Below are 27,693 nucleotides of genomic sequence, written 5' to 3' on the forward strand. Positions count from 1 at the left end.
CCTTACACATCATACTGAAAGTAGATCTCATACCAGGTGTTTCTCCTGAAAACACACGTATTTGGTGCTTTGTTAGCACCAGATTAACCATTTCCTTTAAAAAAATAATAATAACAGCAACAAATATCTGCCCTTGTCACTGTTCAAGGGCTATGGCAGGGTGTTCCCACCAGCCATGGGCTCTGCTTGGGACTGATTTAGGCTTCACCAAAGCCACGAGAACTGTGTGTAGGTCAAGTCAGCCTCACATCTCTTCGCATGACTTTGCCCAGCAGGACTTGCCTCTCTGAATTGAGCACAGTTTCAGGGCTAACACCAACCATGCTCTTTTCCTTCTGTGTCCCCAGGTCCTCCCTGCACTTGGCTGACCAGCACTGGCTTAGAAGGCGCTTCCCTCTCCCAAAAAATGGGGACTGACAGTGAAAACCCTGTCCTGAGGAATGTGCTCATCAGCTTCAACTTGCTTTTGCTGGGTGCCATCCTCAAGCCTTTTGAGTGCCGGCTGGAGGTGACAACGGAGCCAGCCGAGAGGCTGGTGGTGGACGAGGAGGGTGGCCTTGCCAATTGCAGCCCACCCATCAAAGAGCAGCCCATGGTCTTCCACCACATCTACAACATCAACATCCCCCTGGACAGCTGCTGCTCGTCCATGTTCAAGTCTTCAGCCGAGGAGGTGAGTTCAGAAGACGACCGGCTGGCTGAGTACGCGGAGCAGACCTCTGACAGCGAGAGCCAGGTCACCTTCACCCACAGGATAAACTTGCCTAAGCACGCCTGCAAGTGCTCCACCTCCCTCCCGTCCCTGCAGGAGCTGCTGAGCAGGATTGAGATGCTGGAGAGGGAGGTCTCCATGCTCCGGGACCAATGCAACTCCAATTGCTGCCAAGAAAATGCAGCCACAGGTAGTAATGCCATCCTGTTAGCTCTCACTGGGGACTCAGGGCTCGAACAAAAGGCAGGAGAAATAAATACAAAACCAGTGATGTCACTCAGAGGAAACAGAGGAAAACCTCTGCTCACCCATGGTGTGGCTGTGGCTTTAGGGAAAAGTCTGGCTTAAGTTCTCCAAGACAGACAAACCCCTGGGAGGGATTTGGTCACTTGACCCCCCACCATGCCCTACTCACTGCAGAAACCCCATAATGGCCAGAGCAAAAGCCCTGTGACAGATAAAATGATGGTTGGTAAGGGGTGAGCAGGGTGATATCCCAACCCTGGACACCATGGCAGTGCTGTTAGAGATCTGCCACCATGCATGGGACAGGGAGGAGAGACGTAGCTGCTGCTCTTTTGAGCTGTCCGTGGGCTGAAGGCATCACCGTGGGGGCCAGCAATAAACCCCTTCATCTTCCCTGTAGGAGGAGTGAACGTGTATGACAAGCTGAGTTTAAAAAAAAAATAAATAAAAAATAGAGGGAATAATTTCTGTTGCCATGACAGATACAAACAAAACCTATAACAAAGACATGAAGCCATCAACAGGATATTTCATCTGAATAACAATATGTACAGTTTGTGAAGCTCTCTGAGATCCCCCATTAGTGTCACCCCGTCGAAGACGGCCCCTCGTTTCACTGCGGCCATTCCTCAGAGCCTGGGAAGCAGCACATGGTTGAAATGAGATGGGTTTGAGCTAGAGGCTGCATTTCAACAACACAGCACATGGATGGTTTTCCTTATGTCTCAGGCAGGCTGGTAAGGGACTGTCCCAAAGGACATCCATCCCTGCTCAGGGCTCCTCATGGGAAAAAGCCACCAAGCAAGGAGAGCCATGGAGAAAACTGCCTTCAGGACAAGAACAACAGCAGGGAGGAAGGAAAATTAAAAGCAACCCCATTCCCCCACCAATGCCCACTGCTTGCTATTTTTTAGGTTTTTGCAGCTACTAGTGTGATTTTTCCAGTGGCAGCCCAACTCCTCTATGTTAGGGATGCATTAAAAAGAAATAGGAGTGACCCACACTCAAGTCAACAGGGTTGGACCAAGGGTGTGTGGGTTGGGGAGGGACAAACTGGGAGGGCACACACAGTGAGGTGGCTCGGGCTGACATCTCCCGTGTAGCTGGGGAAACTCAGCGCATCACCATCCGTGGGCTCAGCCTGTATCCCCCTCCCCTATGTGATAATCATCAGCTGTGCTAAAAAACAGACAAAACAGAAAACACCCACACGTGCCACTGATGTTTGCAAAGCAAGGGTTAAAATCACGTAGGAAACACAATGGGAAAAACCTGTTTTAAAGGAATTAATTTGAAACTCTGATGGGCCTTCTTGGGTTACTTGTAACATATTCAGATGGTCCCATTAAACATTAATTGCTTGGTGGAGTCTTCACTCCGATCGCAGATGCATGCTGAGCTAAAACTGGAGTAATTTCAGTTCTTTTTAGTGGAGTTGCATTCAATTCAGTGCACCACAAAGATCAGGATCCCTACCCCACTGCCCCAGGCATCTCCCCAAGGAAAGCTGCTCTCTTCCAGCACACTTGCAAGCATCCTCTCTCCTCTTTTGATAACTTACATAGAGGCTGAGATCTGAAGAGAACCTGATCGCCATTCCCAGTATTTGCAGTTTAGATGGGAAGCATCCTGCCTGGTAACCCAAAGGGCTCTGTCTAGCACAGCATATAACTGAATCCCTTTTACCTGAACATCTGCTGGGTAGCTCAGCTAGAATGGAAAATTTAGCTGGGGGACAAGAAGTCCTGCAGCTTGGGGGTCTTTGTGGTGCAGAGGTTCCCTAAGGGTTGGAGGAAGCACAGAAAGTGTTTCTGTTCTTCTTCAGTTCACAACCCTAAGGTGGAGCTGTGGGTCCATGCGGGGGGACAAGAGAAGGGAGCATTGGCAATGTTGGAGTGACTGATGCCTTCATCGCTGTGCATTCCTCCTCACCCTAGAGTGTCTTGTGCAAGCCTGCCCAGCTAAAGGGGGTATATTAGTGGTGGTGGCCATGGTGGCCACGTGCTTTCCCACAACCACAGCATACCCAAACCTGTGATACTTTGTGCAAAGCAAACATCTCCATCTTAACCACCAGGACAGGCTCACCAGGACAGGGATGAAGATGATGTCTTTGGGTACATATCTGCTTCTTATAGGAGAGAGTGAGCAAGTAAAAAGGAATCTTACCTGTAAGAAGGAAGAGTGGGTGGAGAGGAGACAACAGGAGGCGTGGTTGGTGCAGAGGGCTTGGCCAGGGAAGGCTTTTTCCCAGTAAGAGGTCTAGGGAGGTTCCCATCAACTGAGTGCTGATCTGAAGAAAAACCAAAGGGAGCACTTGCACCCCAACAAGGCTGATGGAACCCATAGCCATGGAGAAACTCCTGGGTAGCCCCCAAGGCCCACCATAAGCCCATATCACCAATTCTACCCCTAAAGCCATCTGCTCCCCAGAACTGGGTGTCCTCACCCAGAGGGACGACCTTCCCCTACTTGCCCTACATCTTGTCCCCTTTCCCTTCAGCCCATCAACGCTGACCTTTTTCCCACCTCCCACTGGGTGGGCTCTGACCCTGGGTCCCACCTCCTTGCAGGGCAGCTGGATTACACTCCACAGTGCAGCGGCCACGGGAACTTCAGCCTGGAGTCCTGCAGCTGTGTCTGCATGGAGGGCTGGGCAGGCAGCAACTGCTCCGAGCCCCGCTGCCCCCGGGGCTGCTCCAGCCGTGGCGTCTGCCTGGAGGGCCAGTGCATCTGCGACAACGACTATGGGGGCGAGGACTGCTCCCAGCTCCGCTGCCCTGCTGGCTGCGGCTCCCACGGGCTCTGCGTGGATGGGGAATGCATCTGTGAGGAGGGTTTCACCGGAGAGGACTGCTCCCAGCTGCGGTGTCTCCGCGACTGCTCGGGGAAGGGACAGTGCATCAACGGCACGTGCGTCTGCCAGGAGGGCTACGCCGGGGAGGACTGCGGGTGGCTGCACTGCCCCAATGCCTGCAGCGGCCGTGGGCTCTGCCAGGATGGGCTCTGTGTCTGCGAGGACGGCTACGAAGGGCAGGACTGCTCAGCAGGTAGCGTGGGCATGTGTGGGGAGAGCCAGACCCTCATGTATGGGCCGGGGCTTTGAGGTGTCCAGAGGTCTATAGGAGCACCATGAAGCCTGGGAGAAAGCCATAGCTGGCATAGCACGTCACAGGGTGAAGGGGCTGGAGCACAAGTGTGATGGGAGCGGCTGAGGGGACCTGGGGGTTCAGCTGGAGAACAGGAGCTGAGGGGAGACCTTCTGATCTCTGAACTGCCTGAAAGGAGCTTGGAACATGGAGGGTGTTGGTGTCTTCTCCCACATAATAAGCAATAGGATGAGAGGAAATGGCCTCAAGTTGCACCAGGGGAGGTTTAGATGGGATATGAGGAAAAATTTCTTCCTGGAAAAGGTTGCTCAGGGCAGCGGTGGAGTCACCGTCCCTGGAGGGGTTTAAAAGATGTGCTCATGAGGTTCTCAGGGACATGGATCAGTGCCAGTGTTGGGTTAATGGTTGGACTCGATGATCTTGAGGGTCTCCTTCCAACCAAAATGACACTATGAATCTACATAGGATCTGTTCAGGCCCCGCAGTTTGACTGCCTTCCTGTTGTCCCTGTTTCCAGAGTTTCCAAGGGCAAAAATTTGGGAGGTGAGCAAAAAGTCAGTGAGGTTCATCCCAACATTGGTGGTAAACCCATAGTGCAGCAGCAGCTGCAGTGAGGTTCTCCCGAGCCTTTGCCTTGCCATAGCAGTTAATACAACCACAGATAGCACATTACCCCCAGCCCAAAGCCCATGTCCATGTCACACAGCAGGCCCAAGCACCCTTCCTTACGTGCACCCTGATGCTCTCCTTACTTCTGCCGTTTCCATCAGTGGCTCCTCCCCAAAACCTTCGAGTGACGGGGATCAGCGAGAGCTCCATTGAGCTGACGTGGGACAGCCCCGGGGCAGCCACCGAGTACGTCGTCTCGTATCAGCCGGCGGGGCCAGGGGGCATCCAGCTCCAGCAGCGGGTGCCCGGGGACTGGAGCAGCATCACCATCACGGAGCTGGAGCCAGGAGTTGCCTACAACATCAGCATCTACGCGGTCATCAGCAATGTCTTGAGCATCCCTGTTACCTCCAAGGTGATGACCAGTAAGTATCCTACTGCACTTGTCACTTGGATGACAAGAGGTGATGCTCAGGCTGGCTCACATTTTCCATAAAAACCTTCTAGCAGCAGTGCCTTCAGAAAAAAAAAAAAGAAAAAAAAAGGGGATATTTTTATCACCACATATATATCCATATGGGAATATGGGAAAGGGGGAAATGTGTCCACCCACTGCAGAAAGACTCAGTCTGGATGTAAACCTGAAATGACTAAAAATCAAATATACTTTCCGTGTTTGACTAAAGCCCCCATAATACAGTCAAAAATATTACACTTTTTCCTAATAGAAAATATTTCAATATATCGCAGAGGTCACAAGTTCTGCTCCCATTCCTGGATGGGTTCCCCATGATGAATCCCCATGATATGGGTGATAGCGCAGCAAGAGGAGATGCTGCTGTGTATCAGGAGATACATGGTTCTGACTGGGACTGTGATGTACAGAGGAAAACAGGAGTACCCAGCTGTAGTGGCCACCTCCAGAAAGGATCCTCAGAAACTAAAGTCCCCCATTTTCATCGCCCAGAAAACAAACCAGGCACAGGGAGTGGGGTGGGGACTGGCAGCAACCACACACCCGTCCCGCTCTGCTCACCGCTCCCTGCTCCCTTCCAGACCTCGCCACACCGCAGGGGCTGAAGTTCAAGACCATCACGGAGACGACAGCGGAGGTGCAGTGGGAGCCTTTCTCCTTCCCCTTTGACGGCTGGGAGATCAGCTTCATCCCCAAGGTACCACATTTGGCCTCACGGGATACAGCCGGTCACCCTAAAAACACCAAGCAAGCAGATCCTAAATTAGCTTCCAATTAAAGCCCCTGCATGCTTCACATCAGACAACCCCAAACACTTCAACCCCCAATTGCCCCCAATAAAAGCAAGAGACAAGCATATAAATAAATAAACCTTTCAGCCTCGCCAGCCTCTTGCTGTCACCCCCTCTACTTTTCCTTTCCATCTCCCTTGCCGTGACCCTTCCTTCTCCTCCTCTTCCTTGTCCCTGCTCTCTGCACACTAAGCTACTCCGGATCAAACCGAGGAGCTGCCGGCTGTCATGCAACCACCTTCAGCATCCCCAAGTCACATGCACAGCTAATTCCTGCCACGGAGTTTTAATCGCAGTGATGAACAGGTAGAAACCGTGCCAGAAAAGATGAAAGGATGAAAATGTTGCCCTAAATATCACGTATTTCCTATGCACAGTAACAAAAATTGTACATCAAGTATTTCATCTATATTCATAATTTCTACACCATTTAGCCATAAGTACAGCTTCAATTGTATATGGAGCCTCTTTACAAGAGCATTCAAGCCCCAGCAGTAAAAGAAATGCTGATTAAGAGCTCAATTATGATGTTTTCACTTGTACAAAAACCCTCATTGGAGTCAAAGGCAGCTCTGGGCAGCAGAGAACTGCAGAATTTAGCCCCAAAGTTTTAAATGCTATTAACTGTAAAGTATCATTATACAGCATGAAAGCAAGAGCCCAGTTTCTTTAGATAACTCATCCTCTCATTTCCAAAAAGGCCGGAAGGATCTGGGTGCAATTTGGGGTACATCCACACTCAAATTGTGTCGGAAGTCAAAATCCAGGTACTGCAGGTATCAACCTGAGGGTAATTTTCATTCAGCATCGGGATAAAAACTGAAATTATAAGGCAATGTCAGGGAAGAGCTTTTGGCAGAAAGAAAAAGAAAAAAAAAACAAAAAACCAAACAGTGATCTTTGCAACATTTCACTGATACTCAGGAATTAAGCTCAACAGCATCCCCTGAAGCAGACAAATGGGGATATATCCATTTTAGAGTGAGGAATTGCTGGGATAGAAACTAACTTCTCCCTGCAGGGTCATCAATGATAGATTTTTATCAAGTCAGCCCCAAAATACAAACCATTGGTCTTCCTTTCCACTGTTAAGCTTAAAACTTAAAGCCATAGGGAAACACTTCAGAATTTAAAGGAAGATAAAAGGTGCAAAAGGATGCCTGCTCCTGGATGCAGGTTTTCAGGGTGGAGTGGGGATGTAGTTCACAAGGCTTTGAAGTTCTCGCATCCATCACTCATGTGCACAGTCCTGTGCTGTAAAGGTGCACTCATGTTCCTGTCTGTCCGCGGCTGAAATTGGACTCTCTCAAGTCTCCATCACCAGCTTTTCCCCTAAAATAAGGCAGAGGGTGCTGTCTCCTTCACTGTGTGGAAGCAATGCTCGCTTAGGCAAACACCACACTCCAAATAAAACCAAAAAACTAGTCCCAGAGGCTAAAACCAACCGAGTTATAATAGCAGGATCACAAAAAAACCTCTACAAGCAAAGTCGAGCTCGCTCTGTCTTCCTGAAAACTGGTCAAGAGGATGCTAATTTGGTTCTCAGCATCCCCATGAGGATGCTCGCACCGTCCCGCAGAGTAATCCTCTTTCTGTGGTCCCCAGGATGCTCTTGCCCCCAAAAGCCAGGTCAGGTGGGGATTGTCCATCTGCTGCACACAATGAGAACTGAGGGTCGAGGAGCCGGGGGGAGATGAAGCAAAGACAGATTTAGAAAATTAGGAAAGGTAAGATGGCAATTCATGGCTAAAATGGAAGATTTCCTGTTTAATGAGAAAAAGAGATGAATATGTATTGAGAGCTATGCGCAAAGATTTGTTTAGCACATTATTAGTGAAGGCAGCGGCAAGAAAAGATCCTTTGTCCAAACACTGGCAGGAAAGGTGACATTTGCAGTTGCTTAAAGACTTGGGGTTTTTCAGAGCAAAACTGCAAAGTATAATGAGTTTAATAAAGATACTTTAAAAGGAGGGGATACCAAAATAAAGACCTTGCAGTAGTTTTATACCTCTATGAATAACAGAAGACTCCTGGCACCTGAATAGCAGGGAAAAGTTGTCCAGACCAGGCTTTGGTTTTATTATCTTTTCACTTCTGGAGAACAGGAAACACACAGATGGTAAAATACAGAAGCTGGGGTGGGGGGAGAAGGGGAAAAAAAAAAAGGATGGGAGAGGATTTCTCAGCCCAACAACATGCCTGGGTGAGGATGCAACTTGGGGGTGCAGAGCTGGCTGTGGGAGGATGCAACATGGGGAGCACCTCCTCTCTGTGCATCAGTTCCCCCAAAACATCTCTTTTGTTGCTGTTTTTTAACACTTATTTTGGCTTCCTGGCAGAATAACGAGGGTGGCGTGATCGCCCAGCTCCCCAGCACCGTCACCACCTTCAACCAGACAGGGCTGAAGCCAGGGGAAGAGTACACTGTCACCGTGGTGGCCCTGAAGGAACAAGCCAGGAGCCCTCCCACCTCCGACAGCGTCTCAACCCGTGAGTGTGCCCACCCTGGGCTGGGTCCCCAAAATAAGGTCCCAGCAGCAAGAGCATCCTGGGACTGCATGGGCATGGATAAAACTAGCAGCATCCAACTGCCCAAGCTACAGGTGCATCGCGGCAACAGCTTCTTCATGCAGTATTTTGTCCCTCTCCCTCCCGAATTACTGTGAGCACAGAAACCGTGGTGAGGTTAATGGGGTTGTGAGCAAAGGTTCAGGTCTGCTTTTATTATACAGCTGGATAAATTCCTCTTCTCTGCTAATCTCACATTTCAGAGGCTGGATTCCCCCAAGCAGCATCGCTATAAATATATTGCCTACTCGTATATAACAGATTAAAACTCCCACCTGCTTTTGTGCCACTGAATGCCCTCTGCTCCCACCAATTCAGGCAAATCAAGCCGCAGGACAGGGAGCCAGAAGCAACAGCATGTCCCCTCCTAACCAGTTTATTCAGCCAGTCCCTGGTCCATCCCGTAGGCTAGAGAAAATTCAAATGGGACTTCTCCTCACTGAAGGAGACGAGGCGATGGGCAGAGCTCACTGGGGAGAAGACGCTCTCCGTGCCAGATCTCCTGCAGTCTGCTTGGCAGCCAGGCAGACGTCTACCTCCATCCAAGCTGTTGCAAACGGAAACAGCATTTAAATAGCTGCTGGAGGGCTATAACGAGGTGATGCTCTCACCAGGCTGCTAATTTGAGGCAATGGTGAGAGCGAAGGGAGGGTCGCTCCACCAGCAGCAGCTTGCTGCAGGTCTGAGTTTCCTTGGCTCAGACTTCTCCTCCCGCTTTGCCTCCACACTCAGCTCGACATGGCTTAACAGAGACATCTCCTGGTCAAGCCCAAATCTTCCTTTCCGTAGGAAGTCAGCAAAAAATAAAAAGAGAGGCTGGTACTTCGAATTCAGTGGCTGAGCTTTGCAGGAGAGCACAGTGGGCTCTCTGCTCCATGAAGATGTCTCCATGCTGGTGTGTCTGCCTTCCTCTGCAGCAACCCTGTAGCTTTGCCCCTATCATCCTCATTCTGCCTCAACACCTTGTGCTGAGATTGAACAACAAAGGCATGGTTTCATGCTGCACAGCTAAGCAGAACTTGTTACTCCCCAGCATCATCTCAATGACGGGACAACATGAGGTAGTTGGGAGATTCAGGGTTTGGATAAGCATGAAGTGGTCCTGGCTAAGTTGGATCCTGCTTTTCAGCCATCCTCCTTTCTCCAATGGTGTTTGGTCCTCAGACCTCACCCCACATCTTCTCTAATGCTCCTTAGTCCTTCCCATCCCTGCCCACACACATCCCCCCCAGGCCATCCCACCCTGGGGTGCAGCCTTCAGCACACCCTTATTGTATAGCGCCATTTTCTAATATATACAGTATATTAGATGCATTTGCATGCAGCATAGCCTAAATTACAGGATGAGCATGGGTTTTTTCCCCACCTTATGACCATAGAAGTGATAAAAGAGGCTGCCCAGCAGGCTCCGTGCACCAACACTGCCATGGCACAGCATCTGTCCGTCTGTACGTCCATGCAGCAGTTAGGTCCTGTTGGACTCAAAGCATTCATCACCTGCTCTCAAGCCCATGATCTCCAGAGGCTGCATGCTGGGGGATGCGGAGGAGGGAAGAGCCCAACTCTCTGCAAAAGAAAGCAGAAATAACCAAAGTAGTCTCCCAGTAGATCCCCTGTATGAATTTAGCTAAAACCTCTTAATCTAAGAGGGCTTAGTGGACACCCACCATAGTCCCACTCCCAGCTGGTTATGAAGACTTGCCAGAGCAGTTGCATGTTCTCCTCTCTCCTCAGTGCAAAGACATCAACAGCTTTATGAGCTGATCCCTCAGCTTAACAAGAAATGAGGAGCTGGCACTGATGCAGGAACATTTCTAGACATGTTCCTCAGTTCTGGATGCTTAGATCAGTCCTTGGTCCCACATTATTTATCACATTGTCAACGCCTTTCAAAAGACATAATAATGTTGCTGATAAATCTTGCCAGTGACGAAAATGCTCAGAAAAGGGAAAATTGAGTGGAAGGAGATCATCGATAAAAGCAGTTTGCATGGCTCAAAGAGCTGGACATAGAGGAGAACTATATGTTTTTCAATGCATCACGAAGTATGAGCAGCTATCTAGGAGCAAAGAAAATGGACCACAATTAGACACAGGAGGTTTTATCCTGTGAGATATCACCTGAAAAAGCCAGGGAGGAATTAGGGCCAATAATCAGCTGGACAGAAGGGCATGAGTTGCATTATAGCTGTAACAGGCATCAATTGGAAAGCTGCTGCGTCCTGCTCTTGTCACAGAATCATAGAATCATTGAGGCTGGAAGAGACCCTCAAGATCATCGAGTCCAACCATAACCTAACTCTAGCACTAAACCATGTCCCTAAGAACCTCGTCTATACACCTTTTAAATTGTCTCCACAGCTCAGAAGAGACATCAGTGGAGAGGGTTCAGGAAAGAGCCAGGAGATGGGGACAAGGGACTGGGCACCCACCGGGACCAAAACCCCTGAGTACCTTGGGGCGGGGGTCATATCTCTTGCCCACACAACCTCTCTGCCTCATCCTCAACTGCTAATTCAGGCCACTCTGACAGTCAGGTTGAAGCATCCCTGAAGTGTGGTGTCCCCAAAGCCCTTCCCCATCCTACTCTCCCAGAATAACAGGCATCTGTTTCCCCCCTTCCTCCGCAGTCATCGACGGCCCGACGCAGATCCTGGTGCGGGATGTCTCCGACACGGTGGCCTTCGTGGAGTGGACACCGCCACGCGCCAGGGTGGACGCCATCCTGCTGAAGTACGGGCTGGCGGACGGGGAGGGGGGGAGGACCACGTTCCGCCTGCAGCCCCCCCTCAGCCAGTACTCCCTGCAGGCCCTGCGCCCCGGCGCCCGCTACCACCTCGCCGTCAGCGCCATCCGGGGTGCCAACGAGAGCCGGCCGGCCCTCGCCCAGTTCACCACAGGTAGCTAGCTGGCTTTGCTGGGAGAACCGGCATCAATTTTTAAGGCTCCAGCAAGCACGGGCAGATGGCTTGCTGCAAACGGCAGATGGGCTGTCCCGCAACCGACACGGGTTTTGTGTATCTGGAGCTGAATTGAGGTTTATGCATCTGGGATTTAGTGGTACCTGGTTCTCGCTTGGTACACGTGAGCTGGGGTTTAATCCAGTGTACTGGGTGGAAGTGGCGCAATGAAAACTTGATGATTAAGATGCAGGTCTGAATGAAGATGCCTCAATGCAGATGTCACACATCCCATTACCATCCTGGTGCAGAGCAAAGCAGAGAAAAAGATTCAGCTCAACCTGAAACATGTACCCTAAAGCCACCTTCTGGCCTCCCTCCCCTAGTGCCAACACAGAATCATAGAATCACAGAATAGTTTGGGTTGGAAGGGACCTCCAAAGCTCATCGGTCCAACCCCTGTCATGAGCAGGGACATCTTCACCCAGCTCAGGTTGCTCAGAGCCCCGTCCAGCCTCGCCTGGATGTCTCCAGGGATGGTTCATCCACCACCTCTCTGGGCAACCTGGGCCAGGCTCTCACCACCCTCAGTGTAAAAAATTTCTTCCTCATGTCTAACCTGAATCTCCCCTCTTTTAGCTTAAAACCATCAGCCCTTGTCCCAAGATCTGACTGTCTCAGTTAAACTTCTGGTTAGTCCCTAAGCCTCTGGTACAATGGGCCTCCATATGCCCCATACCCCACCGGGATGTTCATATAGTCCTCAGGGTACCCCATGTGACCCCAGATGACAGAAATCAGGCAGATGACTCAAAAACCCACACTTAGATGATAGTGCCCAAGTAAACCCCACGTTGACCAAGCCTTGCTGCAGCATCAAGGCTGCACCTGCTGCTGCCTGGGTGGGACACACATCCTCACCACCTCCAATGCCCATTCAGACCCACAGCTTAGCTTGATCCCATGGCTAAAACTTTAAAGCCCAGCAGTTTACACCCTTAAAAGCACTTGTAGATCAATGCGCAATTCTCAAGAGCACCAAAACAACAAGCACAGGTCTGAATTCAAGGAGATGCTCACTCCTGTTCAGCATCAAGAGCTGAAGCAGATGCGTTGCCCGAGGAATCAGCAGCCAAGCAGCTGAGAGCAGCTCAGTCAGAAATGTGGTTATCTTATTTTATATCTTCTCTGGATACTCTAACCGGTCGGTAAAACTTTAATTAATGTTAAGCCTGCAGATAGCTAACAGGTTTAATTTACCGTGCCATAATGGAGGAGGTAGAGCGCATATTTCAGTGCTGGTTTATGGTATATAAATTACTTGTCATGTACATTACTGGTAGATACTAGACTGCTATTACAACAACTGCAGTGTGTGAATTGTCTGTATATATATCTCTATAGATATATATTTCTTAAGAGATGCTCACACCGACTGATTTGCTGTGTTGGCCTTACTTGCTTTATTTCTAAAAGATGACATAAAATATTCTCCCTCACTAAACCTGGATCCATCAAGGAGCAGTAACTACCCCCCATCTGCTGGCACCCAGCCCCTGCCCAGCACCAACCTGTCACACACCGGAGAGTTTTATCACGCAAATCAGAGCAGATTCGGTGCACAGCCTCAGCAGCACTAATAAACAAACCCTATAGGCAACATCTGAGCATGAATGTGCCTGTAAAGATGCTTGGGGTTCTCCTAAGAGAAGTTCAGGGCAATGCATGACTCCTACAGATAGCTTTTTCTCTTATGCATGCTGCCTCAGTTTTCCTTACTCCAATACAGGGGGAAAACACTTTTCTTTTTCAAATCAAATGCAATTAGCTCCCGAAGATACTTACTGAGGGATGCTGTGAATGCCCCAGTGCTTGCATTGGTTTCATGGGTGGCATCTCTGGGTCTGTGCTGAGCAAGAGTTGACAACAGATGTCCCTTGCCACAGGGACACGCCCTGGGGAAGAGGGACCACAGATGGGACCTCACGGACATCACACCTGGCCTCTCTCCCTTGTGTCACGCAGAGATTGATGCCCCCAAGAACCTGCGGGTGGGCTCACGGACACCCGCCAGCCTCGAGCTGGCCTGGGACAACAGCGAGGCCGAGGCGCACAGCTACAGGGTGGTCTACAGCACCCTGGCCGGGGAGCACTACCATGAAGTCCTGGTGCCGCGGGACACCGGTCCCACCACCCGGGCCACCCTCGCAGGTATGCGTGTACCCACATGCCCTTTCTCCCCCTCCTCCTCCTCTTCACAAGCAATGGAGAGCGCAAATCAGCATTGAAGCTCACCTGCCCTCATGCTGGCACACATTTGGGGCTGTTTTGGGGTTTACTAGTTACCAAAGAGAAGGTTTTCCTTGGCAGAAAGCTCATTGTCACCTCTGTGGTTCTGGATTTGGGTGTTGTTTATCCACAAGCTAAGCGATGCACCTCTGGCAAGGGTCTGTATGGGTCCCAAATAGAGCTGGCAAGAAGCAAAGTGAGAAATGAGGAGGGGAAGGCTTTTTAAGCTGATGTAGAAGAAAATATTATTTCCTCCTCCTTTTTTTTTCCTTGCTGGAAAAGAGCTGCAGGCACTGATGCCCTGTAGGCAGTGATGGGGCTCCAGGCTGCCTGAGTTTGTTGCCTTTTACCAATTTGGCACAAAGCAGACCCGAATCCAGGAATGCTATTTTTGAGCAAGTCCCTCGTGCAGTGTGTTATTCAGGCCAGCACAGAGGGTGCCACTGGGGGCTGCAAACACCACCCACCTCCCCCTGCCAGGAAAGTCCAAAATACCCTTTGCAGCATCACCACAAAGCACTGTGTGAGATCTGCTTTCCTTTGTTGTTTTGTTTTTCAACTACAACTACTTGCCTGCCAGATTGGTGGTTCCAGTGGCATTTTTTTGAGCAAAGACAAGACTCGCACATATACAAAAAAGATCACTCACTCAGCTTGAAGCTCTTCAGCATGGCAGGACACCAGTATTTTCCACGTTGATTCTCCTTGCCCTTCTGGGACCACCCCAGCCTGAAGAGGGCTCAGGCACCTCTGCTGTATGGATCTATAGGAATAAGTTCAGTGGGAAAGTCAGATGTGAAGTTATAGGTACAGCAACACTGAGTCACAAGAAAGGCTGGAGGGCAGGAAAGCAGTTAGAGTAGTTAGTCTGAAAAAGTCTCTACCTGGCAGCACCAGGGCTGCCAGACTCAGGCAGGGCTACAAGAAACTCCCACAGAGCAAGCTCCAGAGATACACAGGCTTAAGCCAACAGCAGTGAGCAATTTTTATATATTGGCTTCATCATAATTTAAGTGCATTGCTTCTAGCTCCCAGGGTACTATGTAATAAACAAACAAATTAAAAACAACAATAGCAACAACACCACCACTAATTGTAGCAGAAAATAACTCAAAAAAACATCCTGCTGGCAAAAGCCAGGATAGCCCTAGTGTGGATGGCACATGAGCCTCTCCCATAGCTCCATTAGGCACATGGTCTTCCAAGGTCTTGTTGCATGTGGTGCAGAACCCTGGGTGGGTTTCCAGCCACCCAGGACCTGCTGGCTTGCAAGGTGTAAATGCAACTGATGATTCCTTCAGCTACCCTCATCTGCCTGTAGGAAAAGCAGCAAGGAATAGCGCTGAGCAGAGCTTATCAAAGATTTAAGTTTCAAAATACAGTAAGCCTTGCCTGCCCCATATGTCTCACTTCAAAAATCAGCATTTGCATAGAAAGAGCTGTAATTTTGCTCTACCCAAAAGAGCTGGGAGAGAAAAGGCACCATTTTATATGCTCCTGCTCATTTCTCCCTTCTCCTCCCCCTTTCTCCAAAGCTCTTCTCCACCTTCCCAGAATACTTTCGACACTTATTGGGCAGGGGTGAAGGCGGCCCATCTGCCTCGGGGACCAAGACTGCACTGTAGCAAGAGGCAAGGAGCAGGGGATGGGGCTTTCCCTCCCTCCTGGCCCCTTGGGGACAGTTTTGGTGGCTTCAGGGGGTGCTGCCCCTGGGCAAGGCAGGGTGAGGCTCAGCTGGAGCATTTGTGGCTTCACCTAAGCCCATGGGAAAGATAATGAAGGACAGGGAGGAGGGGAATAAAGCCGTCAGCAGCCAAGGAGAAGTGGCAGGCAGAGGCAGGAGATGTCCCACAGAGATAAAACAGTGGTCAGCAGAACAGGAAAGGGGCTGGATGAGCTTGATTCCCATGGCCCTTGAGAGAGGCACCACAGGATACGTCCACCCCATGGAGCAGCTCTTGATTTGGCCCCCAGAAAGACTGCGCCTTTCCTAATTAATGTGCATTTCATTTATGCCGCATAATTTATTTCTCTTCGGGACACCAGCGCTGTGACAATATTTGATGTTGAATCACTCTGGAAACAAATATAGCTGCTTTATCGTTCCCATCTCAGCTCTTACACACACAGTTTCTGTCTTGATGCCAGCAATTACAGCATACCTCATCAACAACTTTTAAAAATTGCTTTTTCCTGAGCTAGGATAATCCAAATTCCCCGTCCAAATGCATCCACAGGGCTTTTTAAAAAGGCTCAGCTCCTGTTCAATGCACGGAGGAACTGCTGAGCTGGGGGAGGGCTGCTCACCCCAGGAATGCTCAGGAGGGTCCCCCCTGTCCCCAGCCTTGGGAGGTGGGAGGGTTGTGCCCCGAGGCCACCCAGCCAGGTGCTGCTCTCACACCTGTTCATATCCTTGCACCCCCCACCCCACAGATCTGGTGCCGGGGACAGAGTACGGCATCGGGATTTCAGCCGTGATGGACAGCCAGCAGAGCGTGCCGGCAACCATGAACGCCAGGACCGGTGAGTTTGGCCCCGTTGCAAGCTCCAAGCACGGCTGGCTCCTATGGCTCAGACAGTCCCATGGGACAGACCGTGCATGGGGACAAAGGTCTGCACCAACCCTCTCCCACAGAGCTTGACAGCCCCCGGGACCTCCTGGTGACAGCCTCCACGGAGACGTCCATCTCTCTGACCTGGACCAAAGCCACAGGTCCCATTGACCACTACCGCATTACCTTCACCCCGGCCTCAGGGATGGCCTCTGAAGTGACAGTGCCCCGGGACAAGTCACAGTTCACCCTCTCAGAGCTGGAGCCCGGGACAGAATACACCATTTCCATCATCGCCGAGAGGGGACGCCAGCAGAGCCTGGAGGCCACCGTGGATGCCTTCACAGGTAGAAAAAGACCAGTTGGGATGGGGCCAAGGGCACAGACCGCCACCTCACATCAGCATCTCCACCAGCCCACTGCATATCCAGTGCCAAAACTCTTGAGGCAGTGATGGGGATGAGAGGTGGAGGCAATCCATCCATGTGGGAGGAGGTCAGTGGACCTCAGAAGGAGGTTGGCCCTACCAGCAAGAGGATCCCATCCCTCTGGCCAGCAGCTCTGAGCACACATGTTTACCTGGAAGCTCCCATAAGGAAGAGGCAGGGTTGGGGGAACAGTCAGGACATTCTGTTCTCTGTGGTCAGGGTGGTCTGTGGGTCCATGAGAAGCAAAAAACAAGCCTTGAAGGACCTCACAAGCACCTCTGGGTGGAAAGCCTGCAGCTGAGAAGCCACGAGAGCACATACCATCTGCAGTGGGACAGCCCCACCACGCACCATATGGGTCTGGAATGGAGCGTGTTTGCAGGCAGAGCTGAGAAAAGCACCATTTTTCTCCTCCCATTTCTGCCTCTCAATCCCAACACAGTTTGAGATCAATGGAGCGCCCAAAGCTGGAGGTTTGCCACCTCTGTTGGCTACCTCCCATACAAGCGCTGAGAACAACACAGACACTGGGATCTGTAGATGGTCAGGGTTACATCTCCCTTCTCCACCTTGCAGGGGTCCGGCCCATCACGCAGCTCCACTTCTCCCAGCTGACGTCCTCCAGCGTGAACGTCACGTGGAGCGATCCATCCCCACCAGCAGACCGCCTCGTCCTCACCTACAGCCCCCGGGATGAGGAGGAGGAACAGCAGGTCACGCTCGACGGCACCCGCAGGCACGCCAGCCTGACAGGCCTGCAGCCGTCCACCGAGTACCTGGTGTCACTGGTGGCCATGCACGGTGCCATCAGCTCCGAGCCCGTTGTGGGCTCCATCACAACAGGTATCATGAGACCCCCCCCTGCCAGGCACAGGACCTCGCCAGGAGGGCAGGCAGGGGGACAGGGAGCAGATCTGCCTCCCACAGCTTTGCTTTCTGCTCCATCTCACCAGGGATTGACGCACCGAAGGACCTCAGGGTGGGCAACGTCACCCAGGAGTCCATGATGGTCTACTGGAGCCCTCCCATTGCTGCCTTTGACCACTATAGAATATCCTACCGCGCTGCTGAAGGTAATGGGTCAGACCACACTCACTCATGCCCTGAGCTCGCAGCTGACAATCCTCTCTCCATCCGCTGTTGAGAGCAAGCCACCAGATCATCCTCACCCCAGGCAGCGTCCCAGTGCCCTGGGAGAAGCCACCAATAGCTGGGCTGGATAAGAGGCTGTGGTGACAGAGGATGAGGTGTCTAGGATGAGGATGGGCAGGGACCACAGTGGCCAAGGGTCAGCTGGGCACAGAAGGATACAGGGAGTGACCCTCTGAACATGCCCTCCCCAGGGATGATTAACTCAGGGCCTGATCATGAAATCCCACACTGCCCACCTGGCCCCCCTGGCTCATCTCTCTTAGGCCCAGTTCCACCTATGATGCTGAAAAGGTCAAGACCTGGGTACCCAGGCACAAAACCCAGTTACCCCCAGTATCATAGAATCACAGAATCATTTTGGTTGGAAAAGACCCTCAGGGTTATGGAGTCCAACCATTAACCAAATATTGGCACTAAACTATGTCCCTAAGGACCTCATGGACACATCTTCTAAACCCCTCCAGGGGTGGTGACTCCACCACTGCCCTGGGCAGCCTGTTCCAGTGCCCAACAACCCTTTCCAGGAAGAAATTTTTTCCAATGTCCAATCTAAACCTCCCTTGGCACAACTTGAGACAATTTCCTCTGGTCCTGTCGCTTGTTACTTGGGAGAAGAGAACAACACCCCCCTGGCTCCAAGCTCCTTTCAGGCAGTTCAGAGATCAGGTCTCCCCTCAGCTCCTGTTCTCCAGCTGAACCCCCCAGGTCCCTCAGCCGCTCCCATCACACTTGTGCTCCAGCCCCTTCCCCAGCTCCGTTCCCTTCTCTCAACTCGTTCCAGCACCTCAAGGGCTTTCTTGGTGTGAGGGGCCCAAAACTGTACCCAGAATTTGAGGTTCAGCCTCACAAGTGCCCAGTACAGAGGGAGCCCAAACAGGACTAGTGGCATGGTCCTCCCCTCCCATGCACCTCCTGCACCCCAGGGACAGGACCAGCCATGACACCAAAGCTCTTGGCTCTGTCCCCACAGGGAAGACAGACAGCACCGCCATTCCCAGCGATGCCACCGAGTACATTCTCCACCACCTGCAGCCTGCCACCAAGTACGAGATCGAGGTGAAAAGCGTGCGGGGCCGGGAGGAGAGCGAAATGGCCTCCATCACTGTGTACACAGGTGGGAAGGAGCTCCTGGTGGGCAGATAGCCATCAAATGGTGCCAGCCCCTTCTTGCAGTAGCAATGGGGCAGCTGCAAGCTGAACCTCATGCTAGCCTGATGCAAGTTCAAGATCATGAGCAAGGCTCACAAGAGCCCAGTGTGGATTTTTGAAAGATGTCTAGGCAAAGCTTTTCCTGTATATGCATGGGTAGTCATGGAGGAGAGTGATAAATCTGTGTATTGAGCAGGGGGAAGCCAGAGATACAAAGTTAGGCAACCATGACAACCTTTCTTAAAGGGAGTACAGACTTTCAGAAATAATCCCTGGGGAAGCTCTGACACATACAGCATCTGCTGCAAGAATAAAACACTCTGCTATCCCCAGACTCCTCAAAATCAAAAAGAACCACCCTGTAAAATTCCAGGCTGTGCATCAGGAAAACAGTGGAAGAGCAGCCCAGGTAGCAGACCAGCACAAACTGTGATGTCTCTGCTCTCCAGCTAGGGCAGAAGTAACTCCTCTGCAGGCACATGTGCCTGGCCAGAAGGCAGGACCACAAGTGATGGACCACGAGAAGCCCTTCCAGTTCATAGCCAGTCTCTTAATGCCTCTGACTCTCTGAATCTGTCCCCCACACAGCTATGGATGCCCCCCTGGGGGTCACGGCCACCAACATCACCCCCACTGAGGCACTGCTGCAGTGGAACGCACCGCTGTCAGATGTGGAGAGCTACATCCTCATCCTCACCCGCCACGCAGGTATGTCAAAACTCTGGAACCCTGTGCTGTGAGCTTTGCTTGGACTCCATTTCAGCTCACCTCCACTTGTCCTCCATCCCAAAACCCAGGGTTCAGTGGGTGCCCTCCACAGCGAGAGGAAGGAAGGAGCCCTTGCTTTGGGAGGGCAGTAGATGGCAGGGCTGTACCCCATCCCCAGACACTAGAATCTCCTGCCCAGGTCCCATGTCAGTGCCCTTCACCAAGCCTCAGGGCATGGCAGTCCACACAGGAGTGGACTGGGATCCTCCTGGTTTACTACTTGGCTCACCAGCAGCAGCCCAGAGGCAAACCAGTACCCATCCCAACAGGTAGCCAGAGAAGTGGTGGATGCCCCATCCCTGGAGACATCCCAGGCCAGGCTGGATGGGGCTCTGAGCAACCTGAGCTGGTGAAGATGTCCCTGCTGATGGCAGGGGTTGGACTGGATGAGCTTTGAAGGTCCCTTCCAACCCAAACTCTTCTTTGATTCCACAATCCCACAGAAACTCAATGTGCAGCAAACTCTATGAAATCTACTACTGAAGGGAAAGAAAGCAGCAGGAAAATACAGAGCGTGTGGGAAAAATAAGGCCCTCCTTCAGACCAAACACCATCACTCAGCTGCCACACAATAGCTCATGGTGTTTCAGCAGTATCAGTGCTTTTGATCACGAGTTCATATCCATAGACATGTCTTGGAGAACCACCTTGAACATCTACCCTAAGTCTTCTCTTTTGGCTTACAGTTGCAGGAGAAACAATTCTTGTGGATGGAGTCAACCAGGAGTATCAGTTGACCAACCTCATGCCCAGTACCACCTACACAGTCTCTATGTATGCCACCAACGGGCCTCTCACCAGCCAGACCATCAGCACCAACTTTACAACTCGTACGTACAATCACCTCCCCCACTGCCCATTATGAGTCCTTAGCCATATATCCACCCTGGGAAAAACAGCCACCAAGGCTGAGCCAAAGCTTTTCTCACATACATGTGGGTGTAAAAGTTGCCATGTGCCAAAATGACACCTAAATACCAGTATTGGGTACAACACAAACCCAGAATTTTAATCACAACAAGCATAAATCATCATTTTCACTCTTTTAACATCTATCCACCCTCCTTTCTTTGATTTCACCTGGATGTGGTTTCCCAATAAGACCCTTGAGCAGGTCTTTTTCTTGCCCAAGGCCATAGTCCAGAAGAGCACTACAACCCATTTTGCTTACAAGAAGCTTGACAGGCCCCATAGCATATGAATTTCAGAGCCGTTACCCTTCAGATAGTATGCAGGAGGAGAACTTTGAGAGGGTTTGCAGAGCTCTGTTCAAGGCTGACGATGAGTGACATCTGGAAGCTGAGGGCAAGGATGGACTTTGGGCTGTAGCTCAGGATTGTGAGGTTGAATCCCAGTGGGGAAGAGGGGCTTGGGTGGTTGAGTGTGAGGGCTTGCGCTTCCTTGGGTCCCTATCCACCCTTGCAGTTTTGGATCCTCCAACAAACCTGACTGCCAGCGAAGTGACTCGACGGAGCGCCTTACTCTCCTGGGTGCCTCCCGTGGGAGAGATCGAGAACTACATCATGACCTACAGATCCACTGATGGCAGCCGCAAGGTGAGCGAGTCCTCACAAAGAAAGAGGCTCATTAAGTCAGGGAATAACATTACCATGGAGAAACGAGCAGGAGAAACTCAACAAAGCAAAAGAATGGTGGTCACTAGGTCAGGGAGAGATGAAAAGGGCAAATGCTACTTCCTGCATAAGTGATACTTTAGATGAACAAATGGAAAAAGCAGGAAAAGATTGCCTAGGGCAAAATCTTTATGTACACCTGAAGGTCTGGGCATGAGGGGGCATGTCTGGAAATTTGGGATGAACAGGAGAAATTCACAACTTGTGAAACACAAGCGAGCTGGCACAGGAGAAGATTATCCCACAAATAGAGATGCTAAAAATGCCATTTGCCCTTCTTGCAGAAAGGAAGATGGGTGCAGACAGCTAATTAACCCCACAATACAATATATTTGATTATTTAATCAGTGTGTCCATATCTGCCTGTTTGAAAGAGCTGCTACAAATGCTATCAGAAATATGTCACTGCAAATAGTCTTGTTTCCTTTGCTGGTGTAACTGGCTTGCAGCAGCCAGAGGATAATAGCTTTGCAGAAGGGGCTCAATATAACGCTACGTGGCATTGGCTGACAACCAGAAAAATTAACGTGACAGGAATTGATGCAGTCGGAACTGGCTGATAACCAGGTTTGGGAAGCTCTACTCATTGCAATGCTTGGCCAATCTGTCATGCCCCGTATTGGAGGCATGCAGATCCCAACCAAGTCGGTGAGAATTGCACACAGACTGCAAACATTTTAAACCTCCTGTGTCCAAACTAGCTAGCTTTCTGCCACCCAAACCATCCCAAAAGGTTGCACATAGTCATTGACCTCAGGTTGACTTAGTCCAAGGGTGTGAGCAGCCATGCAATGCTCCTCAGCCAGGCACCGAGGGCTGTGGCAGTTTGTGGCTTCCCTTCCCTCCTCGCTTGCTCTTTAGGCTCCCCATCGCTTTTCTCATCTGTTGCTCTTGGTGTCTACCTCCTTCTGGGACCCATGTACAGGAGCTGATTGTGGATGCTGAGGATACGTGGATCCGCCTGGAGGGGCTTTCTGAGACCACAGAGTACACGGTGCGCCTGCAAGCTGCCCAAAACGCCTTGCGGAGCGGCTTCATCTCCACCACCTTCACCACAGGTGAGGACTTGTACCATGTTTGCTCGGCCAGGTGAGACTTAGCCTACACACCATGCTGGTAGACATGGACTGCTTTTATGGGCTTTCCCTCCTTAAGCAGCACTTCACCACGATTCATAGAGAGGTATGTTCATTGCCATGACCCACAGCATTGCTTTGCTACAAAAACTTAATGGCTGAAGCATCTATAACATAAACACAAGACCCAGACCAGGGTAAGGGGATTTGAGCTTGAAACCAGGAACCACCTATCAGGCTCTTTGCTTTGCCCTTGCCCCTCCTCAAATGCATAAATAGAAAAGAAAGAGGGAAAAAAAAAAGGGGGGGGGGGAGGGCGGGGAGGAGGGAAAACACACCACACAAAAGTCAATAATGTATATCAACAGGTATGTTTTTGGAGTAAGTGGGGAGAGACCCAGCTGGCCTCTTCATGCTGTAGACATGGTCTAATCTCTCATAAATATCATAGTATGGTTTGGGTGGGAAGGGACCTTCCAAGCTCATCCAGTTCAAATCCTGCCATGAGCAGGGGCACCTTCACCCATCCAGCCTGGCCTGTGATGTCTCCAGGGATGGAGCAGCCCTGGAAATATCAAGCAGGTGGATCTGCACCACCATCAATGCAGTCCAGACACCAGAGCCAGCATGTCCACAGAAGTGTGGTTCCACTGATTTTATCTAATTGCATTATTCCTTCCCTCTCTAATTCTAAAGAAGTTACAATCTCGTAAGACAACAAATCCAAATCAAAGGGTGCGCATCCACAGCCACTGCACCCCTCACAAATGGAGTGCTTATGCTTGCAAGAATGAAGCTTGCATGAAAATGTCACCATTGCCTCCACCCTCTGCAATCATTCACACTCAAATCAATGCAAAGTGTCTCATACCTCAACCTCTTCAAAAAGCCTTGCTAGGCCAGGGCACTTAACAGACAGAGCATTTTGTTCAGGGTTGAATCCAACTACATTTCTCCTGGGCTTCAAAAGCACTAAGAAGCCTGAAGATGATATTCACCAAAATTCCTGCCATTTGCGCTGCCAGTTCGATTAGGAGAGTTTTCCTTGAATCTGCTCTGGATATACTTCCCCATTCTGGCTACATGCAAAGGTCCCTTCACCTGCTTTTAAGCAATAATAGAAAATACTTACGTCAACAAGAAAATACTCTTCTCTAATGCATCTACGGGTCAGGCTTTCCTGCTATTCTTGCCTCTCACGTGGGCACATAAAGCCAGTGAAATTCAGACAGGTGATAGAAAAATGCATGTAATCTTGGAGAGGCAGGGACAGAAATGCACAAGGGTGGCTTCTCAGATGGGATAAAGCAACAGAAACACTTGCATCAGGCAAGGAGAGCACCATTTCCATTAAACACAAATGTCAGACCTCAGAAGTGTTACAGACACCATTGGCAGCTGAGGCAGCATCCGAATACAGGTTTAACTTGCTTTTAAGATGGAGATAAGCATCAGCAAGAAACCAGTTTCTCACCACTTACCCCCTATATCGATGATACAGAAGCACCCAGGAACAAACATCAAGGCAATGTGATCCATGGGCAGCATCCATCCCTCAGCAAAGAATTGGGGTCTGGGTTTCAGTTCACTCTGGCAGTGTATCAGGGCACTCTGCAAAGAGCAAGGACTTGTCTTTAAAGACAAGACAAAAACAAACAAACAAAAACCCAGGCTTAATTTAAATTGTTTTGCTTCCAATTCAAATTGTTTTCCTTCCTTCTGCTCACAGTACACATCCCGGGGTTCTTCCATTCCCTCTGACATATTAATAGCTCGGCCTCTTTGTTTTATGTTTGCATAAGGTTCTTGGAGAATTGTATACAGATGGGACAAAAGGAAGAAACAGATACAGTATTTATAATTTATAGCAGTTTGAAATGTCTTTCAAGGTCTCCTTGGCTCTTAAAGATATGAATATAAATTAAGAAACAAGCAATCTCCGCAGAGCTCAGGGGAGCCTGAAGTGGTTGCCTTTGAAGCAGTATTTATTGTTGGATACTATAAAATGCAAACAACCTTGCACTGCAGACCATGGAGATGGGAAATAAATAGGGGTTCTTTAACATTTAGACAAAGTGATGACCTCCAAATCTTCAGGTCACAAAGGTGAAGAATACACCCAAACGGGAAACAACAGATAGACATTTGTACCCTGGCCCAGTGGGGTATCATGCAGTTGTGAGGGATGCATGCTACATGTTCTTCATGCCTTCTCAATGCATTACCAAGATACCCTCTAAAGCCACATCCACATTGCAATCTCTTCATTCATTTACTCCATCACCTGTACGCATCAACAACAAAGAAAAATATCTATATGCCCCTTTTGCGTTAAATGAGAAAAATTGAACCCAGAGTTGACAACCCAATACTGCTACAGTCTTGTAGTTAAGAATCTCTTAAACTGTGACCACCAAATGAGGTGTTTCTTCATTAGAGGACACCTGAAGCACAGCCACACAGCCCACGCTGCCCATCTCTAGCATCTCACACAGCCTAATTCCTGCTCAGTTTGCAGGTGACAATCGGCCTGGTGTCAGTCCACCATCATTTCCAAGGCCATGGATCAGAATCCTGAGTCTGTAAAGTCATAAAAGTTGTTTGGAGCTGGCAGTCCTGAGAGGAGAACAGGTTTGGGTATTTTCACAGCTGTCTAAATATACCGGTGACAGCTTAAACCCCAGGGTTTCAGACACTGCGCAGAAACATGATCCAAGAAGTGACATCCCTCGTCATTCAAAGTGATGCTACCATGTACCTTTCCAATATAGAATGTATGGGAGATTAATTAATACATGCACACATTTTTTTCCATTAAATCCTGTGCTGTTGTTGGCAGATATAAAATCCCACTGCCTCGCAGAATAATTCAGGATGCAAAAGCCAAGTTAGACCTCTCCTGTATCATAACCAGTGGGGCCCAAGGCATGCGGAAAGGGTGTCGCTCTGCTTAAATTATGCCTTTTTAATTTTATTTCTTTTTTTTGAAGGTGGCCGTGTCTTTGCCAACCCTCAGGACTGTGCCCAGCACCTGATGAATGGAGACACACTGAGCGGCGTCTACACCATCTCCATCAACGGGGACCTTGGCCAGCGGGTGCAGGTGTACTGTGACATGACCACTGACGGGGGCGGCTGGATTGTGAGTAGCCACATGGTTCTCATAGAATCACAGAACAGTTTGGCTTGGAAGGGCCCTTCAAAGATCATCAGTCCTACCCCAGCCACAAGCAGGGACATCTTCACCAGCTCAGGTTGCTCAGAGCCCCGTCCAGCCTGGCCTGGGATATCTCCAGCGATGGGGCATCCACCACCCCTCTGGGCAACCTGGGACAGCGTTTCATCGCCCTCACTGTAAAAAATTTATTCCTCATGTCTAGCCTGAATCTCCTGTCTTTTAGTTTAAAACTATCACCCCACACCCTATCACAACAGGCTCTGCTAAAAAGTCTGTCCCCATCTTTATTATTGGCCCCTGTTTAAGTACGAAAAGGCCACAATAAGGTCTCCCCAGAACCTTCTCTTCTCCGGGCTGAACAACCCCAACTCTCGCAGCCTGTTCTCATAGCAAAACAGTTCCAGCCCTCGGATCATTTTTGTCCTACACGTTGTCCCCATCACAAAGTAACCAAACCTCATCCTACCAGCAGAGCCAAGCACTACACTGTGCAGGAACGACAGCAGGCTGAATATCACACGCTTCATTTCCCACGCCATAGGGAATGGCCCACACTCCAGTAATAATAGTTACACTTGGAGAAAAGCCCTTTGATTTATTTGACATGCTTACAGTGCTTCTGGAGAGCAAAATCTGGGACTGAAGTTGATTTATTGTTCTAGAAATGAAATTAATGGCCAATAGCTTTCATGGGGAATGATTCACGCTGCCGGCAGTAGGAGGGTGTCAGGCATCACCCGGATTGAGTCCACACGGGAGCATTTTAGAGGCAAATGCCTGTTTGGCTTTTGAATTGCACAAACACTGCTTGTCTTGACATAGATGGACTGACAACTAAAGTAAATAATAATGCTCTGGTGCTTTGATTTTATCCGTGTCAAACGCTTACTTACATGCATTACGCAAAACTCCACTAGATGTATAGTCAAAACAAAACAAAAAAAAGGGCTTCCTCAGGTGCTGATTTCTAGCATGGATGTTATTTTAACCTAGTGATTTCCCTCCATCTCACTCTGTCTCAGAGCATCCCCTTGGATACCACAGAGAGAGTCAGCCAAAAGCAGAAGCACATGCTAGAAAACCAGAGGCACCACACATTGGGTAGAGCAGAAAGCTCAAAGGCTGATTACTTCCCATTATAATATTAATTTGCCTTGGACATCACATAACATCTCTTCAGTTCCTCCATCCGCACAGGAATTAATTGCATGGCTGCCCTGAACACTAACTAGATGGGCATTGCAATTTTCTTCCCTGAAAGGTGCTATGTATTTTGTGTGCCCCAAAGGCACACTGATTTTGTCCCCAATCTTCCCCCGCAACAGGTCTTCCAGAGGCGGCAGAATGGGCTGACCGATTTCTTCCGGAAATGGGCAGATTATCGGATCGGCTTTGGAAACTTGGAGGACGAATTTTGGCTGGGTAAGGTGTTCACCAGTTCTCGTTCATTAATGCGTCAAACCCAAGCCCCTCATGCACCATGCTGCTTGCCCATGCCAGCTGGTGGCTCCTGGCCTTTCAGCCCACTCCTCTATGCTCTCTCTTGGACAGTTTTCCTTCTGTTTTTCATTCCTTGAACTGCACATTAGAAAGTCATTCAGGGACATACCACAGAAAAAACACATTCTGAAGGCCAACAACTCCTTAATTTGCTCCTTCTAGGAGAGAAGGGGGTACGCTGTGGGTTTTCATGGACCAAAACCCATCATTCTCCTTTGGATGACTATAGGTTCCATTGGTGGCATAGACCTTCCTTGGCCTTGGCCAAACCAGTTGCCCAAACAAAGTAGGAAATTGGTGAGTGGGAGACCCAGCACAACTCTGAAGAGGAGTGTGCCCCCGCAAAACCTGGACATGAGCCGAGGCCAGCCCTGCAGCACAAACGCGCTGGCTCATACAGGAACTTAACAGCAACATGAGAAACACTGGAGCTCCACAGCTGAACACCCTGAGCCTCAGCAGCATGGAGAAAGCTGAACCCTGGCCTTGAACCCACCTCTCATAGCCACATGGAGATGGAGCTTGAGTGGGGACAGAGAGCTCAGATCCCACCAGT

At 50.1% G+C, this 27,693-nt stretch overlaps 1 protein-coding gene across 1 annotated transcript in view; it reads left to right on the forward strand.

Annotated features, from left to right (window-relative positions):
* Positions 1-406: 406 nt before the first annotated feature.
* Positions 407-27,693, forward strand: part of TNR (tenascin R) — a gene marked incomplete at both ends in the record, with an annotated part of 29,947 nt that continues 2,660 nt past the window's right edge. Inside the window, 18 exons of the mRNA XM_080348727.1 lie at positions 407-902; positions 3,532-4,008; positions 4,839-5,102; positions 5,734-5,849; positions 8,283-8,433; positions 11,142-11,411; positions 13,437-13,622; positions 16,134-16,223; positions 16,336-16,599; positions 17,257-17,523; positions 17,634-17,753; positions 18,803-18,946; positions 19,570-19,689; positions 20,436-20,579; positions 21,175-21,305; positions 22,309-22,441; positions 25,450-25,601; positions 26,963-27,059. Of these exons, the coding sequence (XP_080204853.1) occupies positions 407-902; positions 3,532-4,008; positions 4,839-5,102; positions 5,734-5,849; positions 8,283-8,433; positions 11,142-11,411; positions 13,437-13,622; positions 16,134-16,223; positions 16,336-16,599; positions 17,257-17,523; positions 17,634-17,753; positions 18,803-18,946; positions 19,570-19,689; positions 20,436-20,579; positions 21,175-21,305; positions 22,309-22,441; positions 25,450-25,601; positions 26,963-27,059 (3,622 nt within the window). The remainder of the gene's footprint in view (positions 903-3,531; positions 4,009-4,838; positions 5,103-5,733; positions 5,850-8,282; positions 8,434-11,141; positions 11,412-13,436; positions 13,623-16,133; positions 16,224-16,335; positions 16,600-17,256; positions 17,524-17,633; positions 17,754-18,802; positions 18,947-19,569; positions 19,690-20,435; positions 20,580-21,174; positions 21,306-22,308; positions 22,442-25,449; positions 25,602-26,962; positions 27,060-27,693) is intronic.

The sequence above is a fragment of the Nesoenas mayeri genome (genome assembly GCF_963082525.1).
Source record: "Nesoenas mayeri genome assembly, chromosome: 8".
Classification (NCBI taxonomy): Eukaryota; Metazoa; Chordata; class Aves; order Columbiformes; family Columbidae; genus Nesoenas; species Nesoenas mayeri.